The sequence below is a fragment of the Oncorhynchus gorbuscha genome, unplaced genomic scaffold (genome assembly GCF_021184085.1).
Source record: "Oncorhynchus gorbuscha isolate QuinsamMale2020 ecotype Even-year unplaced genomic scaffold, OgorEven_v1.0 Un_scaffold_622, whole genome shotgun sequence".
NCBI lineage: Eukaryota > Metazoa > Chordata > Actinopteri > Salmoniformes > Salmonidae > Oncorhynchus > Oncorhynchus gorbuscha.
The window spans coordinates 317,501-337,049 of NW_025745740.1; the positions used below are offsets into that span (position 1 = coordinate 317,501).

General features: G+C 45.6%; 1 protein-coding gene across 2 annotated transcripts in view; it reads left to right on the forward strand.

Moving 5' to 3' along the window:
• LOC124019530 (ubiquitin carboxyl-terminal hydrolase 22-like) overlaps positions 1–10,614 on the forward strand; it is an 81,321-nt gene extending 70,707 nt beyond the window's left edge. For both annotated transcript variants that reach the window (XM_046334894.1, XM_046334895.1), the window contains 4 exons: positions 603–694; positions 2,595–2,657; positions 6,649–6,798; positions 8,376–10,614. In XM_046334894.1, coding sequence (XP_046190850.1) covers positions 603–694; positions 2,595–2,657; positions 6,649–6,798; positions 8,376–8,418 — 348 coding nt within the window. In that variant the 3' untranslated portion in view covers positions 8,419–10,614. The remainder of the gene's footprint in view (positions 1–602; positions 695–2,594; positions 2,658–6,648; positions 6,799–8,375) is intronic.
• The last annotated feature ends 8,935 nt before the right edge of the window (positions 10,615–19,549 follow it).

Consider the following 19,549-nt stretch of genomic DNA (forward strand, 5'->3'; position numbering starts at 1 on the left):
CTGCCCCCTATTCTCTCTCTTTTCTCTTTCCCTCCTCCCCTCTCCACCTCTCTTTCCTCTCTTCTCTTCTTTCTCTCCCTCTTCTTTCTCTCCCTCTTCTTTCTCTCCCTCTTCTTTCTCTCACTCTTCTTTCTCTCCCTCTCCTCTTCTTTCTCTCCCTCTTCTTTCTCTCCCTCTCCTCTTCTTTCTCTCCCTCTTCTTTCTCTCCCTCTCCTTTCTCTCCCTCTCCTCTTCTTTCTCTCCCTCTTCTTTCTCTCCCTCTCCTCTTCTTTCTCTCCCTCTTCTTTCTCTCCCTCTTCTTTCTCTCCCTCTCCTCTTCTTTCTCTCACTCTTCTTTCTCTCCCTCTTCTCCTCTCTTCTTTCTCTCTCCCTCTCTTCTCTCCCTCTTCTTTCTCTCCCTCTTCTTTCTCTCCCTCTCCTCTTCTTTCTCTCCCTCTTCTTTCTCTCCCTCTCCTCTTCTTTCGCTCCCTCTTCTTTCTCTCACTCTTCTTTCTCTCCCTCTTCTCCTCTCTTCTTTCTCTCCCCCTCTCTTCTCTCCCTCCTCTCCCCCTCTCTTCTCTCACCCTCTCTTCTCTTCTCCCCCCCTACCTCCTGGGGTGTAGCGGTTTGAACACTCTGCTAAACTGAGGAGGAAGATCACCACCTACGTCTCCTTCCCTCTAGAGCTGGACATGACACCTTTCATAGCTTCCAGGTGAGGTCTCTCTCTCACACACACACACACACACACACACACACACACACACACACACACACACACACACACACACACACACACACACACACACACACACACACACACACACACACACACACACACACACACACACACACACACACACACTGTAGATCTAAGCTCTGGTTTGGAAATAGAAAGCCCTCACTCCTCGTGCTCCCGCACTATAAAATAATGATGAGTGTATGAACGCTGTGTGTTCTCCATCCTCCACCTTCCTACTGCTTGTCGTATACCCTGCCTTCCTACTGTCTATCGTATACCCTGCCTTCCTACTGTCTATCGTATACCCTGCCTTCCTACTGTCTATCGTATACCCTGCCTTCCTACTGTCTATCATATACCCTGCCTTCCTACTGTCTATCGTATACCCTGCCTTCCTACTGTCTATCGTATACCCGCCTTCCTACTGTCTATCGTATACCCCGCCTTCCTACTGTCTATCGTATACCCCGCCTTCCTACTGTCTATCGTATACCCCGCCTTCCTACTGTCTATCGTATACCCTGCCTTCCTACTGCCTGTCGTATACCCCGCCTTCCTACTGCCTGTCGTATACCCCGCCTTCCTACTGTCTATCGTATACCCTGCCTTCCTACTGCCTGTCGTATACCCTGCCTTCCTACTGCCTGTCGTATACCCCGCCTTCCTACTGCCTGTCGTATACCCCGCCTTCCTACTGCCTGTCTGTTCGGCATTGAACCAGTGTTCGGGAGTCATGCGGCTCTGGCTGTCGTGTTCGGGAGTCATGCGGCTCTGGCTGTAGTGTTCGGGAGTCATGCGGCTCTGGCTGTAGTGTTCGGGAGTCATGCGGCTCTGGCTGTCGTGTTCGGGAGTCATGCGGCTCTGGCTGTAGTGTTCGGGAGTCATGCGGCTCTGGCTGTAGTGTTCGGGAGTCATGCGGCTCTGGCTGTAGTGTTCGGGAGTCATGCGGCTCTGGCTGTAGTGTTCGGGAGTCATGCGGCTCTGGCTGTAGTGTTCGGGAGTCATGCGGCTCTGGCTGTAGTGTTCGGGAGTCATGCGGCTCCGGCTGTCGTGTTCGGGAGTCATGCGGCTCCGGCTGTCGTGTTCGGGAGTCATGCGGCTCCGGCTGTCGTGTTCGGGAGTCATGCGGCTCTGGCTGTCGTGTTCGGGAGTCATGCGGCTCTGGCTGTAGTGTTCGGGAGTCATGCGGCTCTGGCTGTAGTGTTCGGGAGTCATGCGGCTCTGGCTGTAGTGTTCGGGAGTCATGCGGCTCTGGCTGTAGTGTTCGGGAGTCATGCGGCTCTGGCTGTAGTGAGCGGCAGAAATAGGAGAGTGTAGGAGGCTCTCCTGTCTGTCTGCTTATTATGCAGGACACCCCTGCCACCTAGTGGATGTGTGGGACACTTTCATGTCATCCTCTGGGGTTCTTTGTACTTTAGATGGAGAAATGTATTGACCCCAAAATCAATCAATCCAAGACACAGTATTATGTCTGAATACTCATGACAGAATTCTAGTATGTGGTAACACTTTCCTTCATAACACTGTCAAACGTGACATAACAGATTTTAGTAACAGTCACTCTTGAACTAACACTCCTACTACCACTGACTATGTTGAGGAAACAGGATCTCACTATGACGGGTGGGTTTCTCACCCAGCTACCTGAAGATGAACACAATTCACGTCACAGGGGATAAGAGCATCAGCTTCATGACTAATATAGACATGTAGCCTTCACTGTGAGACTGTCATTTGAATGACTGTTATGTAACCTGGATGTTTCAAGTCAACTGTAACCATGTATGTTGGATGATGTTCTTCTCACTGTCCCGTGTCAATATAGTGGGTGTCATTTGATATGAGCATGTGACGGTGTCTCTGTCCTCTACAGTAAGGAGAGCAGGATGAATGGCCAGTATCAACAGACAGTAGAAGTATTAAACAACGACAATAAGTAAGTATGTTGAGGTTTATTCTGTTATGGTAAACAACGTATCACCAGTAAACAGCACCAGATCTGGCTTCAAGTAAGGTTGAAAGGCTGTTTAAACCTTTGATCTGTCTGGGCTTGATTGAGCTTTGCCTTGCACAATGGAACCAAGAAAATAGTTGAAAAGTGCAAACATGTCCCACCTAGCACTCCAGACGAGCTAAAACAAACGCTGAAACATGTCCCACCTAGCACTCTAGATGAGCTAAAACAAACGCTGAAACATGGCCCACCTAGCACTCCAGACGAGCTAAAACAAACGCTGAAACATGGCCCACCTAGCACTCCAGACGAGCTAAAACAAAAGCTGAAACATGGCCCACCTAGCACTCCAGACTGAGCTAAGCTAAAACAAAAGCTGAAACATGTCCCACCTAGCACTCCAGACAAGCTAAAACAAATGTCCCACCTAGCACTCCAGACGAGCTAAAACAAACGCTGAAACTTGGCCCACCTAGCACTCCAGACGAGCTAAAACAAACGCTGAAACATGGCCCACCTAGCACTCCAGACGAGCTAAAACAAAAGCTGAAACATGGCCCACCTAGCACTCCAGACGAGCTAAAACAAAAGCTGAAACATGGCCCACCTAGCACTCCAGACGAGCTAAAACAAAAGCTGAAACATGGCCCACCTAGCACTCCAGACAAGCTAAAACAAACGCTGAAACATGTCCCACCTAGCACTCCAGACGAGCTAAAACAAACGCTGAAACTTGGCCCACCTAGCACTCCAGACGAGCTAAAACAAACGCTGAAACATGGCCCACCTAACACTCCAGACGAGCTAAAACAAACGCTGAAACATGGCCCACCTAGCACTCCAGACGAGCTAAAACAAACGCTGAAACATGGCCCACCTAGCACTCCAGACGAGCTAAAACAAACGCTGAAACATGGCCCACCTAGCACTCCAGACGAGCTAAAACAAACGCTGAAACATGGCCCACCTAGCACTCCAGACGAGCTAAAACAAACGCTGAAACATGGCCCACCTAGCACTCCAGACGAGCTAAAACAAACGCTGAAACATGGCCCACCTAGCACTCCAGACGAGCTAAAACAAACGCTGAAACATGGCCCACCTAGCACTCCAGACGAGCTAAAACAACCACTGAAAGGATTTCACATTTCCACTAGTATTTGAAGCCTGGTCTGAATAACATCTTATTCTAATGTTGATGGGTTTCCATGTCTGCCATTTGTCATTTATTTGAGAACTGAAGCACAGAAAAAAAGCTAGATTCATCTCATTGTTTCCATTCTAGCGCAACAGCGAATGCTAACGGCGTGGAGCTTCCTAGTCCGACTCCCAAATGAAATCAATTTAAACACTATTAAATGTAGCTCCATTATTCTCCTCCATGGCGGTTACACTGGCATTCATTATCCCAGACATTTACCAGGGTTAAATGGATTCGTGTTGTACAGGACCATGTCTAGTTGGTACTTTGACTGGAGCGCTAAGGACAAGAGTGTTCATCACCATGGTCCCTGTGACTGTTTTGATGGATTGGATGAAGGCCATTGACTGTCCCTCTGACTCGTTGACATGGTCAGAGAAATGGATGTGTAAACTAAGAGGAATAGGTGAAGCCAGAATAATCAGGTGAAGTTAATATATACCACCAGCTGTGTTATAAAGTACTTTAAGTCAGCCTCACTTCCTTCTCCACTGTCTCTTTGTGTGTGTTGTGGTGGACCAGGTGTTCTCTGTATAACTGTCCACTGTCTCTGTGTGTGTGTGTTGTGGTGGACCAGGTGTTCTCTGTTTAACTGTCCACTGTCTCTGTGTGTGTGTGTTGTGGTGGACCAGGTGTTCTCTGTATAACTGTCCACTGTGTGTGTGTTGTAGAGGTCGACCCATTATGATTTTTCAACGCCGATACCGATTATTGGAGGACCAAAAAAAGCTGTTACCGATTAATCGGCCAATTTAAATAATTTAAAAATATATATATATATATATATATTATAATTTTTTTATTTGTAATAATGACAATTACAACAACACTGAATGAACACGTATTTTAACTTAATACAATACATCAATAAAATCAATTTAGCCTCAAATAAATAATGAAACATGTTCAATTTGGTTTAAATAATGTAAAAACACAGCATTGTAAGTAAAACTGCAATATGTTCCTTGCTCAGAACATGAGAGCATATGAAAGCTGGTCGTTCCTTTTAACATGAGTCTTCAATATTCCCAGGTAAGAAGGTTTAGGTTGTAGTTATTATAGGAATTATAGGACTATTTCTCTCTATACGATTTGTATTTCTTATAGGCACTTTAGTATTGCCAGTGTAACAGTATAGCTTCCGGCCCTCTCCTCACTCCTCCCTGGGCTCGAACCAGGAACACATCGACAACAGCCACCCTCGAAGCAGCGTTACCCATGCAGAGCAAGGGGAACAACCACTCCAAGTCTCAGAGCGAGTGAAGTTTGAAACGCTATTAGCGCACATCGGTTACACCAGCCTAATCTCGGGAGTTGATAGGCTTGAAGTCATCAACAGTGCTTGAAGCACAGCGACGATCTGCTGGTAAAACGCTCAAAAGTGCCATTTGAATTAATGTTTACGAGCCTGCTGCTTTCTACCACCGCTCAGTCAGACTGCTCTATCAAATCATAGACTTAATTATAACATAATAACACACACAAATACGAGCCTTGGGTCATTAACATGGTCGAATCCGGAAACTATCATCATACGGATTTTACGGATACATATTTTATCTAATGGGTGGTATCCCTAAGTCTAGATATTGCTGTTACATTGCACAACCTTCAATGTTATGTCATAATTACGTAACATTCTGGCAAATTAGTTCGCAACGAGCCAGGCGGCCCAAACTGTTGCATATACCCTGACTCTGTTGCAAGAGAAGTGACACCATTTTTCCTAGGTAAAATAAATTAATGTTAGCAGGCAATATTAACTAAATATTCAGGTTTAAAAATATATACTTGTGTATTGATTTTAAGAAAGGCATTGATGTTTATGGTTAGGTACACGTTGGAGCAATGACCGTCCTTTTTGTGAATGCCTCCGCATCAATTATATGCAACGCAGGACACGCCAGATAAACTAGTAATATCAACCATGTGTAGTTAAATAGTGATTAGTATTGATTGATTAATTGTTTTTTTATAAGATAAGTTTAATGGTAGCTCGCAACTTACCTTGGTTTACTGCATTCGCGTAACAGGCAGGTTCCTCGTGGAGTGCAATGTAATCAGGTTACAGCGTCAGGTTGCAAGATTGAATCCCCGGGCTGACAAGGTAAAAATCTGTTGTTCTGGCCCTGAACAAGGCAGTTAACCTACCACCGTTCCTAGGCCGTCGTTGAAAATAAGAATGTGTTCTAAACTGACTTGCTAAGTTAAAGATTCAATAAAGGTGTAAAAAAAAAGGAAAATCAGTGTCCAAAAATAGATTTCCGAATGTTAATTAATCGGTCGACCTCTAGTGTGTTGTGGTGGAGCAGGTATTCTCTGTTTAACTGTGTGTTGTGGTGGAGCAGGTATTCTCTGTTTAACTGTCTGTGTGTTGTGGTGGAGCAGGTATTCTCTGTTTAACTGTCTGTGTGTTGTGGTGGAGCAGGTATTCTCTATTTAACTGTGTGTTGTGGTGGAGCAGGTATTCTCTATTTAACTGTCTGTGTGTTGTGGTGGAGCAGGTATTCTCTGTTTAACTGTGTTGTGGTGGAGCAGGTATTCTCTGTTTAACTGTGTGTTGTGGTGGAGCAGGTATTCTCTGTTTAACTGTGTGTGTTGTGGTGGAGCAGGTATTCTCTGTTTAACTGTCTGTGTGTTGTGGTGGAGCAGGTATTCTCTGTTTAACTGTCTGTGTGTTGTGGTGGAGCAGGTATTCTCTGTTTAACTGTCTGTGTGTTGTGGTGGAGCAGGTATTCTCTGTTTAACTGTCTGTGTGTTGTGGTGGAGCAGGTATTCTCTGTTTGCGGTGGTGAACCACCAGGGCACCCTGGAGAGTGGTCACTACACCAGCTTCATCCGCCAACACAAGGACCAGTGGTTCAAGTGTGATGACGCCATCATCACAAAGGCCAGCATCAAGGACGTGTTGGACAGTGAAGGGTGGGTCGTCAGACTCCACGGTCATGTCCTTTAGAAAACAGACTGAAAGGAACGACTGGAGCAGGGAGGGACTACCAATAGAAAAACACTTTGTTTTCTGTTGTAAAATATTTTGACTGTGTTCAGTGGGGTACACTGTAGCAAAACGTTTTTTCAGAAGAAAACAAAAGGTTGTGTTATTGAACAAGTTCAGGTAGTACCTCCAGGTTTCAATCCATTTCCAAATGTTTTCTCCCCACTGAACATAACCCTGAGGATCCATTTCAGTCAAGTTACTCTCATTTGATTTGGATGTGGAATTTCTGTGTGATTGCAGTTCAATACCCGCATCATATTCAGAACTACCTGAACGTGTCCAATATGAACACAGATGTCCATTTGTTGTTGCAAAATGTTTTGTGTGCCCGACTGAACACAATGTTAGATTGCAGTCAATTTAGATTTAATTGACCCCAACTCTAGAGGTCGATTCCATCCATACACATTCTTAGTGTTAACAACCCTGAACAACCCCACACAAACTAACCACATTTAAGTTAACTATTTTCCTGTACCATTACTACTAATACTACTACTGCTAATACTACTAATACTGTTCTTAATACTACTGCTACTAATACTGATACTACTGCTTCTAATACTACTGCTGCTGCTATTGCTACTACTACTGCTGCTACTTCTATTACTGCTACTGCTGCTACTACTAACTAATACTGCTATTAATACTACTGCTACTATTACTAAAACTGCTGCTGCTAGTACTACTTACTACTACTACAGCTACTACTACTACTCTACTACTACTACAGCTACTACTACTACTACTACTAATCACATTTAATCGAACTATTTCCCTTTACTACTAATACTATTACTACTACTGCTGCTGCTAGTACTACTTACTAATACTGCTAGTACTACTTACTACTACTACAGCTACTACTACTACTACTAATCACATTTAATCGAACTATTTCCCTTTACTACTAATACTATTACTACTACTTCTGCTGCTAGTACTACTTACTAATACTGCTAGTACTACTTACTAATCCTACTACTACTACTGCTACTACTGCTGCTACTACTACTACTACTGCTGCTGCTGCTACTACTACTGCTGCTGCTACTACTACTACTACTACTACTATTACTATTTCTACTACTACGTCTACTACTACTACTACTACTACTACGTCTCTACTACTACTACTACTACTACGACTACTACTACTACGTCTACTACTACTACGTCTACTACTACTACTGCTACTTCTACTACTGCTACTGCTGCTACTACTACTATTGCTACTATTGCTACTACTACTACGTCTACTACTACTATACTACTACTACTCTACTACTACTCTACTACTACGTCTGCTGCTGCTGCTACTACTACTGCTACTACTACTACTACGTCTACTACTACTACTACGTTGTCTACTACTACTACTACGTCTACTACTTTACTACTACTACTACTACTATGTCTACTACCACTACTACTACCACTACTACTACTACTCTACTACTAATCACATGTAAGTCTAAGAGCTCTTTTCCTTTCCCCTCAGGTATCTGCTGTTCTATCACAAGCAGTTCCTGGAGTATGAGTAGCCTTACCTTGTAGACCGCTGACTGCGGAGAACCAACCAACCCAATGCTCAAAGAGATGAGGAACCAACCAATGACTGTGGAACAGAGGACGATAAAACACAAACACACAAACCTACCTGAAACTCTGACTATACCAGTTACTACTACCCCCCCTGACAGGGGTGACAGTCTAACATAAACAATGACTAATAGTGAAAAATCATGCAAAACTTGTTCAAAAACAGCACTGAGCTCCCGGCATCTACTTGACACAACTGAATGGAGAAAGAGAATGAGGAAAAATGGAGTGGAGTGGGTGGGAAGGAGCCCTCCCTCTCTCTCCCTCACTCCGCCCCTTTTCTGATGTTGGGGCGGAGCCTTGTCGAGAGTGATTGACAGTTCTGTGGAGAGGAAGTAGGAGGGAAGAGGGCACGGTGGGACTCAAACCCCCAAAACCAGTATTGATTTGTGAATTCTTGTTTCTTTCCTCATGGTGCTCTCGTTTCCACTGAAAAGCATTTACCATACAGTGACGATGGGAGGAGACTGTCCAACGTCTTCATATGCATACACAACTGAATGCAAAAAAGATATATACTTCAGCAACAGAACAAAGTATGGTATTATTTAAAATAAAATAGCAAACAAGATCTAGTTATGACTCTTTATCATTTGAATTTAGTTCTGGAATATGCTTTATGATCCTCTAGTACATCTATTTTTTTAAAGAGGAAAAGTGAGAGAACTGAGAGCACGAGACGCCATCCTCGCTAGTTTCCTGGTAAGCGTAGCCAAACATGAAAAATGGACTTGGAACAAACTGAACGTACCCATGTTCAAACTATTTTTTTGTTGATTATTTTCTTGTTTCATTTTGGTTGAGGGAATATCTATTTTTTTATTTAGCGACTCGTTCATTGAAATTCTTTGTACCATTTCTTTGCAGTGTCCACGTTAATCTCATCGTTCTGTTTTGTTGCGGTGCAGTAATGTCCCTTCCTTGCTGTCATGGTACCTTCAGAAGACGTTATTTCGATGTAGTATTCTTGATCGTGGAAAGTGTTGTTGGGTATATAATGATGGTGGTGATTTAAATTGGCTCACTTTTGGCTGTTGACATTTTTGAGCTACAGGTTTCTTGTGGCATTATGAAGTAGAGGCAATGTATTCTCTGTAGCTTGGTCCCAGATCTGTTTGTGCTGTCTTGCTAAAACTCTTATAGTAGCTGGCAAGCCATCACAAACAGATCTGGGACCAGGCCATGGCTATCAGACTGCTGTGGGTCTTTTTAGAAGACCTCTGCAACACAGTAGGGTGGATACCTGGGGCAAATCGCTTGCTATTCCCCATATACTGCAGGGACAAATGTAGTTCTCTAGGGAATAGTGGGCCATTTCAAACACAGGCCTCTAGAGTCTGTCAACTAAAGCGATGTGCTAACGTAAGCCTACTGCAACACAGCTGTGCAGGTCTAGGGCAAAACTGAAATGGCTCACTATTCCCTATATAGTGCACTACTTTTTAATTCTGTCCAATAGTTGTGCACTACATAGGGAATAGTGTGCCATTTTGGACGCATGTCCTTCTCTGTCTTAATGTCGCCTTGGGCAATAATACCTCGACGCCTACACCTCTTCTGTTACAAGACTCCGTTGACTGATTTGTGTACTGTTGTTGGGGGGGATAAATGGTGATGATGAAGGATTGCAGGTACATGGTGGCGCTGTCTGTTTGCTGCACACTCTCCTGCTTTGAATCCATCAGTGTTCTCTTAATATCCACAACAACAACCACATGTGGCTTGTTCAGACCAAGGTTGTGTTCATTAGGCAACAAATAGAGAACTCACAAACGGGGAGGGACTGCTTGGGCTTGTCCAATGAGAAACGCTCATTTAAATGTTCCGTGGCAAAACGTTTTAAAACGTTATCCATTGCGTTTCCTGATGTGCACGACCCAATGTGTCTTGTGGTAGGTTGCCTCTGCAGTGCAGTAACACAGTGCTCTATCCTATCAGTATGCTGTCTGAATTCTGAGTCTAAAAAGAAAGAACACATGTGTTGTTGGGTATTTTATGTTTGAATATCACTGTGTATGTAAAGTTTTAAAAAAGAAATGTGGGAAAATGTATACCACATTGATACCGCAACACTTTGGGTCTGGTCCAGCTGCTCGGGAAACAAACAATACAAATAAATAAAACATATCTATCCTCTGGTCTGGTACAGATAGTCCATTATTGAACCCTGAGCCAGAACAGAGAAATCACACGTTTAAATGGTCGCACCACCAAGGCTTCCGATGAGAAGAGCGCCACCCAGAGGTCATTCAGGAACGCAGCCCTAAAGTGTAAGAAGGTGAGAGGAGAGACATTGTCCGTTTCAGTGATTAAACTCAACAAAACTCATGTGGTCCTTTTTTTCTCTTTAATTAGAACATACTCTGTCTCCATTGTCTGATTTCTACTGTTTCAAATCTATTCCATCTTTTCTCTAGTGTAGTGTGCAGTTTCGTGGTGTTGAATGAGAACGTTTGGATAGAAATGCATTTAGTAGAAATGAATGTCCGATAGAATAGGAAATGATGTCTGCTATTCATTCTTTAAAGCTATTCATTATTTTAGCCAGCAGCATACCACACTGCTGGCTTGCTTCTGAAGCTAAGCAGGGTTGGTCCTGGTTAGTTCCTGGATGGGAGACCAGATGCTGCTGGAAGTGGTGTTGGAGGGCCAGTAGGAGGCACTCTTTCCTCTGGTCTAAAAAATATCCCAATGCCCCAGGGCAATGATTGGGGACACTGTCCTGTGTAGGGTGCTGTCTTTCGGATGGGACGTTAAACGGGTGTCCTGACTCTGAGGTCATTAAAGATCCCATGGCACTTATTGTAAGAGTACGGGTGTTAACCCCGGTGTCCTGGCTAAATTCCCAATCTGGCCCTCAAACCATCATGGTCACCTAATAATCCCCAGTTTACAATTGGCTCATTAATCCCCTCCTCTTCCCTGTAACTATTCCCCAGGTCGTTGCTGCAAATGAGAACGTGTTCTCAGTCAACTTACCTGGTAAAATAACGGATTAAAAAAATATAAAAAATCTCAGTGTTTCCTGTCACTGAATACATCCCTGTAGGTTAAACCACCAACACAGAGACAGAAGATGGAGAACTGCCTGCCTCAGATGTGGATCCTAGTTTCCCTGAAGCCCTCTGTAAGTGTAGTTTGGGGCGGCAGGGAGCCCAGTGGTTTGAGATCCTCCGTGGGCACAGTTGTGTACGTCATCCATTTCGTATGTTACGTTACGAATGTGTATGTGCTTAAGATCCCGTTCAAGCTCTTTTGATGCATGATGCTTACTAATTTGTTTCTCTTGCTGTGTCATTCTGTTTCCCTGAAGCCCTCCATAGTAGTTAGACTCGTTCCAATAGATCCTAGTGGAGTCCATAACCTCATGGTAGTTTTAGGAAATGTCAGTTTCGATGGCATATTATGCCTTACCTCATTCTCAGGTCCTGCAGCCTAAGAATTGACCACTCCCACTGTTTGGGTCTACAGTCGTAGCCCAAGGTTTTGAGATTAACACACATTCATTTTCACAAACTGCTGCCTCAGTGTCTTTGGATATGTTTGTCAGATGTTACATTTCATAAGAGTCAAAGGCATATATTGACAATTACATGAAGTTGTCATTATTTTTCAAGACCTCTGCAATCCGCCCTGGCATGCTGTCAATTGACTTCTGGTCCACATCCTGACTGATGGCAGCCCATTCTTGCATAATCAATGCTTGGAGTATGTCAGCATTTGTGGGTTTTTGTTTGTCCACCCGCCTCTTTGAGGTTTGACCACAAGTTCTCAATGAGATTAAGGTCTGGGGAGTTTCCTGGCTATGGACCCAAAATATTGATGTTTTGTTCCCCGAGCCACTTAGTTATCACTTTTGCCTTATGGCGAGATACTGGAAAAGGAATTGTTCATCACCAAACTGTTCCTGGATGGTTGGGAGAAGTTGCTCTCGGAGGATGTGTTGGTACCATTCTTTATTCATGGCTGTGTTCTTAGGCAAAATTGTGAGTGATCCCACTCCCTTGGCTGTGAAGCAACCCCACACATGAATGGTCTCAGGATGCTTTACTGTTGGCATGACACAGGACTGATGGTAGCGCTCACCTTGTCTTCTCCGGACAAGCTTTTTTTCTGGATGCCCCAAACAATCGTGAAGGAGAAAATGACTTTACCCCAGTCCTCAGCACTCCAATCCCTGTACCTTTTGCAGAATATCAGTTTGTCCCTGATGTTTTTCCTGGAGAGAAGTGGCTTCTTTGCTGCCCTTCTTGACACCAGGCCATCCTCCAAAAGTCTTCACCTCACTGTGCGTGCAGATGCACTCACACCTGCCTGCTGCCACTCCTGAGCAAGCTATGTACTGGTGGTGCCCCGATCCCGCAGCTGAATCAACTTTAGGAGACGGTCCTGACATTTGCTGGACTTTCTTGGGCACCCTGAAACCACCTTCACAACAATTGAACCGCTCTCCTTGAAGTTCTTGATGATCCGATAAATGGTTGATTTAGGTGCAATCTCACTGGCAGCAATATCGCCTGTGAGGCCCTTTTTGTGCAAAGCAATGACGACGGCACGTGTTTCCTTGTAGGAAACCATGGTTGACAGAGGAAGAACAATGATTCCAAGCACCACCCTCCTTTTGAAGCTTCCATTCTGTTATTTGAACTCAATCAGCTGAGTGATCTCCAGCCTTGTCCTCATTAATTCTCACACCTGTGTTAACGAGAGAATCACTGACATGATGTCAGCTGGTCCTTTTGTGGCAGGGCTGAAATGCAGTGGAAATGTTTTTGGGGGATTCAGTTAATTTGCATGGCAAAGACGGACTTTGCAATTCATCTGATCACTCTGCGTAACATTCTGGAGTATATGCAAATTGCCATCATACAAGCTGAGGCAGCAGAACTAAAGTCACTTGATGGATTACTTTTGTGTACATTGTCCATTGAGTTGTTTTTTTAGTCCAAGACAAGTGTGTGAAGGAAACCGCCCCTAGACTTTCCAGTAGTTACTGTTTCCCTATCGTTATTAGATGATGGAAGACAGGAGTACAGGACTTGGTAAGGTATGGAATTATCTGGTTATGTCTGCTGGGGGGAGGACCGGCTCGTGGTAATGACGGGCGGAATCAGTGGAATGGTATCACATCAAACACATGGTTTCAATGTGTATGATGCCATTCCATTTGCTCCGTTCCGGCCATTTATTATGAGCCGTCCTCCGCTCAGCAGCCTCCACTGTCGATTCAGAAATCACAGGCTTGAGTAGGAAAAGACACCATGGAGAATCTAGTCACTGTTTCATGTAGTAGTGTATTTTCACCACAGAGGGGCAGTGTTTCACTGAATGCTCCTGGGCCCTGATAGGGACGTGACTAAATGTATTCTGTTATTGGATTTTGGGATTATTAATCAATTCTCGAATCTCTTACACTTATTAAAGTCAGGATTTAGGCTTACTGTGTATATCATTATGATGGACAATGTGGTAAGAAGATCAACTCTCAAGCTTTTCATGAAGAAGCACACGCACACATGCAAATGCAATATTTTTATGAGCAAACAAAGGAACAATATTTCTAAGGAACAGCAATAATATTAACAATGCTAAATATAGATTTTGTACAAAAACATGACATAATGGCAGAATGGAATCGGAGAGAGTGAATGCCCTTAAGCAGTACTAATTCCTTGTACAGAGGCAAACAAATGAAACCATTCAGCAACAGACTCTAGTTAAGAAGAGTGGAGTGGGTAGAAGTTGTCCCTAATGCTAATGCTTGAGGGTAGGTGATACATTGTCCTATTAGGAAACTATTAGGAAACTGTCAAAGTATGGACAGGAGCATGTCCTAGTATGGACAGGGGCATGTCCTAGTATGGACAGGAGCATGTCCTAGTATGGACAGGAGCATGTCCTAGTATGGACAGGGGCATGTCCTAGTATGGACAGGAGCATGTCCTAGTATGGACAGGAGCATGTCCTAGTATGGACAGGAGCATGTCCTAGTATGGACAGGAGCATGTCCTAGTATGGACTAGTGTGGGAGCATGTCCTAGTGTGGACAGGAGCATGTCCTAGTGTGGACAGGAGCATGTCCTAGTGTGGACAGGAGCATGTCCTAGTGTGGACAGGAAGGAGCATGTCCTAGTGTGGACAGGGGCATGTCCTAGTATGGACAGGAGCATGTCCTAGTATGGACAGGAGCATGTCCTAGTATGGACAGGGCATGTCCTAGTGGCACTAGTATGGACAGGAGCATGTCCTAGTATGGACAGGAGCATGTCCTAGTATGGACAGGAGCATGTCCTAGTATGGACAGGAGCATGTCCTAGTGTGGACAGGAGCATGTCCTAGTGTGGACAGGGGCATGTCCTAGTGTGGACAGGGGCATGTCCTAGTGTGGACAGGAGCATGTCCTAGTGTGGACAGGAGCATGTCCTAGTGTGGACAGGAGCATGTCCTAGTGTGGACAGGAGCATGTCCTAGTGTGGACAGGAGCATGTCCTAGTGTGGACAGGAGCATGTCCTAGTGTGGACAGGAGCATGTCCTAGTGTGGACAGGAAGGAGCATGTCCTAGTGTGGACAGGAAGGAGCATGTCCTAGTGTGGACAGGAAGGAGCATGAAGTGTGGAGCATGTCCTAGTGTGGACAGGGCATGTCCTAGTATGGACAGGAGCATGTCCTAGTGTGGACAGGAAGGAGCATGTCCTAGTATGGACAGGAGCATGTCCTAGTGTGGACAGGCATGTCCTATGTCCTAGTGTGGACAGGAGAGGAGCATGTCCTAGTGTGGACAGCATGAGTGTCCATGTAGTGTGGACAGGAGCATGTCCTAGTGTGGACAGGAGCATGTCCTAGTGTGGACAGGAGCATGTCCTAGTGTGGACAGGAGCATGTCCTAGTATGGACAGGAGCATGTCCTATGGTGGACAGGAGCATGTCCTAGTGTGGACAGGAGCATGTCCTAGTGTGGACAGGGGCATGTCCTAGTATGGACAGGAGCATGTCCTAGTATGGACAGGAGCATGTCCTAGTATGGACAGGAGCATGTCCTAGTGTGGACAGGGCATGTCCTAGTGTGGACAGGAGCATGTCCTAGTGTGGACAGGAGCATGTCCTAGTGTGGACAGGAGCAGTGTGGAGCATGTCCTAGTATGGACAGGAGCATGTCCTGTGGACAGGAGCATGTAGTGTGGACAGGAGCATGTCCTAGTGTGGACAGGAGCATGGAGCATGTCCTAGTGTGGACAGGAGCATGTCCTAGTGTGGACAGGAGCATGTCCTAGTGTGGACAGGAGCATGTCCTAGTGTGGACAGGAGCATGTCCTAGTGTGGACAGGAGCATGTCCTAGTGTGGACAGGAGCATGTCCTAGTGTGGACAGGAAGGAGCATGTCCTAGTGTGGACAGGAAGGAGCATGTCCTAGTGTGGACAGGAAGGAGCATGTCCTGTGTGGACAGGAGAGTGTCCTATTGTGGACAGGAGAGTGTCCTAGTGTGGACAGGAGAGTGTCCTAGTGTGGACAGGAGAGTGTCCTAGTGTGGACAGGAGCGTGTCCTAGTGTGGACAGGAGCGTGTCTACTGAGAATAATAGTAGTAATGGACACATGTTAAATGGAGGCTATAGAGTTGCCCTTTTATATCACAATAACCATGTTGGCTAGCTATTTGCAACAGTTCTACAACAGCCTGAAACTTTGTATAGCTAATAACATATCAATTTACGTCAGCACTTGTAGGATGTGTAGTCATGGTCCCCATTCTGTAAGGTCTACAGACAATGTAGCCAAGCCAGGGTGCCATGTTGGATGAATATGTGCTGCTATGCTAACATCTTACCCACTGTAGGTTGTAAACGAACAACAGCATGTAATATTGTAATCTCAAATGAAGTCTAATAAGCAGTCTAATAAGCATTTTCCTCCTCTGTCTCTGCTGCTAAAGCCACTTTCTACCACTCTAAATTCCAAGCATCTGCCTCTAACGCTAGGAAGCTCTTTGCCACCTTCTCCTCCCTCCTGAATCCCCCCCCCTCCTCCCTCTCTGCAGATGACTTCGTCAATCATTTTGAAAAGAAGGTCGACGACATCCGATCCTCGTTTGCTAAGTCAAACGACACCGCTGGTTCTGCTCACACTGCCCTACCCTGTGCTCTGACCTCTTTCTCCCCTCTCTCTCCAGATGAAATCTTGCGTCTTGTGACGGCCGGCCGCCCAACAACCTGCCCGCTTGACACTATCCCCTCCTCTCTTCTCCAGACCATTTCCGGAGACCTTCTCCCTTACCTCACCTCGCTCATCAACTCATCCCTGACCGCTGGCTACGTCCCTTCCGTCTTCAAGAGAGCGAGAGTTGCACCCCTTCTGAAAAAACCTACACTCGATCCCTCCGATGTCAACAACTACAGACCAGTATCCCTTCTTTCTTTTCTCTCCAAAACTCTTGAACGTGCCGTCCTTGGCCAGCTCTCCCGCTATCTCTCTCAGAATGACCTTCTTGATCCAAATCAGTCAGGTTTCAAGACTAGTCATTCAACTGAGACTGCTCTTCTCTGTATCACGGAGGTGCTCCGCACTGCTAAAGCTAACTCTCTCACCTCTGCTCTCATCCTTCTAGACCTATCGGCTGCCTTCGATATTGTGAACCATCAGATCCTCCTCTCCACCCTCTCCGAGTTGGGCATCTCCGGCGCGGCCCACGCTTGGATTGCGTCCTACCTGACAGGTCGCTCCTACCAGGTGGCGTGGCGAGAATCTGTCTCCTCACCACGCGCTCTCACCACTGGTGTCCCCCAGGGCTCTGTTCTAGGCCCTCTCCTATTCTCGCTATACACCAAGTCACTTGGCTCTGTCATAACCTCACATGGTCTCTCCTATCATTGCTATGCAGACGACACACAATTAATCTTCTCCTTTCCCCCTTCTGATGACCAGGTGGCGAATCGCATCTCTGCATGTCTGGCAGACATATCAGTGTGGATGACGGATCACCACCACAAGCTGAACCTCGGCAAGACGGAGCTGCTCTTCCTCGCGGGGAAGGACTGCCCGTTCCATGATCTCGCCATCACGGTTGACAACTCCTCCTCCCAGAGCGCTAAGAACCTTGGCGTGATCCTGGACAACACCCTGACGTTCTCAACTAACATCAAGGCGGTGGCCCGTTCCTGTAGGTTCATGCTCTACAACATCCGCAGAGTACGACCCTGCCTCACACAGGAAGCGGCGCAGGTCCTAATCCAGGCACTTGTCATCTCCCGTCTGGATTACTACAACTCGCTGTTGGCTGGGCTCCCTGCCTGTGCAATTAAACCCCTACAACTCATCCAGAACGCCGCAGCCCGTCTGGTGTTCAACCTTCCCAAGTTCTCTCACGTCACCCCGCTCCTCCGCTCTCTCCACTGGCTTCCAGTTGAAGCTCGCATCCGCTACAAGACCATGGTGCTTGCCTACGGAGCTGTGAGGGGAACGGCACCTCAGTACCTCCAGGCTCTGATCAGGCCCTACACCCAAACAAGGGCACTGCGTTCATCCACCTCTGGCCTGCTCGCCTCCCTACCACTGAGGAAGTACAGTTCCCGCTCAGCCCAGTCAAAACTGTTCGCTGCTCTGGCCCCCCAATGGTGGAACAAACTCCCTCACGACGCCAGGACAGCGGAGTCAATCACCACCTTCCGGAGACACCTGAAACCCCACCTCTTTAAGGAATAATTAGGATAGGATAAAGTAATCCTTCTCACCTCCCCCCCTTAAAAGATTTAGATGCACTATTGTAAAGTGGCTGCTCCACTGGATGTCATAAGGTGAACGCACCAATTTGTAAGTCGCTCTGGATAAGAGCGTCTGCTAAATGACTTAAATGTAAATGTAATGCATGAGAAATGTAAAGGAAAAAAAGGCCATGGTCAGATTTTTTATTAGTCAAAAAAGCTCTGAAAAGGTTTTTCACGAAGCAAAGATACAGCGGCCACTCATAATGGAGGTTAAGATTGTGGAGCCTGAGCTCTCCTTCACACGTAACAGTATAGGGAACCACTGCTCTGTCAATTGCAAATAAAATGTGATGGTATTCAAAATGTAAAGACAATCCAATACTATAGTTTATATCATAGGAGGCTGCTGAGGAGAGAATGGCTCATAATCATGGTTGGAACAGAACAAATGGAATGGCGTCAATGGCACCTGGAGACAATGGCACTTTGAGTCAGGTGAACCTTTATGTAAGAGGCTTTGTACTGACTGTTCTAGCCTGATCTACAGTATAGTACACACTACCATATAGGCATAGATCCATCCACAGGTTATACCTGTGAGATTTAGGGAGTGATGATGATGGGGAGTAGAATGAACACTGCTGCACCCCTGTAGGGGTACAATGTTTTCCACGTTGAAATGACGTGGAAACAATGTTGATTGAACTAGTGTGTGCCCAGTGGTAATGCTCCATGTGCCAGTGTGGGAGAGGTTGGTGATTGTCCTGCCCTGGGCCTGCATGGGTGGCCTGGGATGAGTAGACTTGACCTCTCAGAAATAGTAGAGGTATGTGGGTGATTGTCCCGCCCTAGGCCTGGGTAGCCTGTGATGAGCTGAGCATCTCAAACACAACATGACTCGGCAAACCTGAAGACTAGCTATAAAATGTGGGTCAGATGCAGGTCAAACAGCTGCCAAACTAAGGGTAACTATTTCAAATAATGAATCCACGATGCGGTAGAGATGTATCGGTGTTTGTAGCATGACCTGTAGTGTTTCTGACGACTGCCATTTTGAATTGTAACTGATCAGACTGTGGATTTGTTCGTTGGGCTTTGAAGAAATGATGCTTGATGGACAAACAGATTAGCGCTGCTTAATTTACAGCAAAGAAGACCACTACAGTATTCAATACCTGCTGAAGCAAAGACGGGTTTTTCTTGGACATTATTGTCTGTAACTGCAACATAACAGCAATAGCAACAATTTATGAATGAGGTGAAACGTGACCAGGGATGGTTTCAAATAGGACTGAACAATAGGATTGAAAATGCTTTGTCTTTGCTATCTAAACTATCAAACAGTTCTAGTCAGCTTGGAGGAAAAATGAATTAA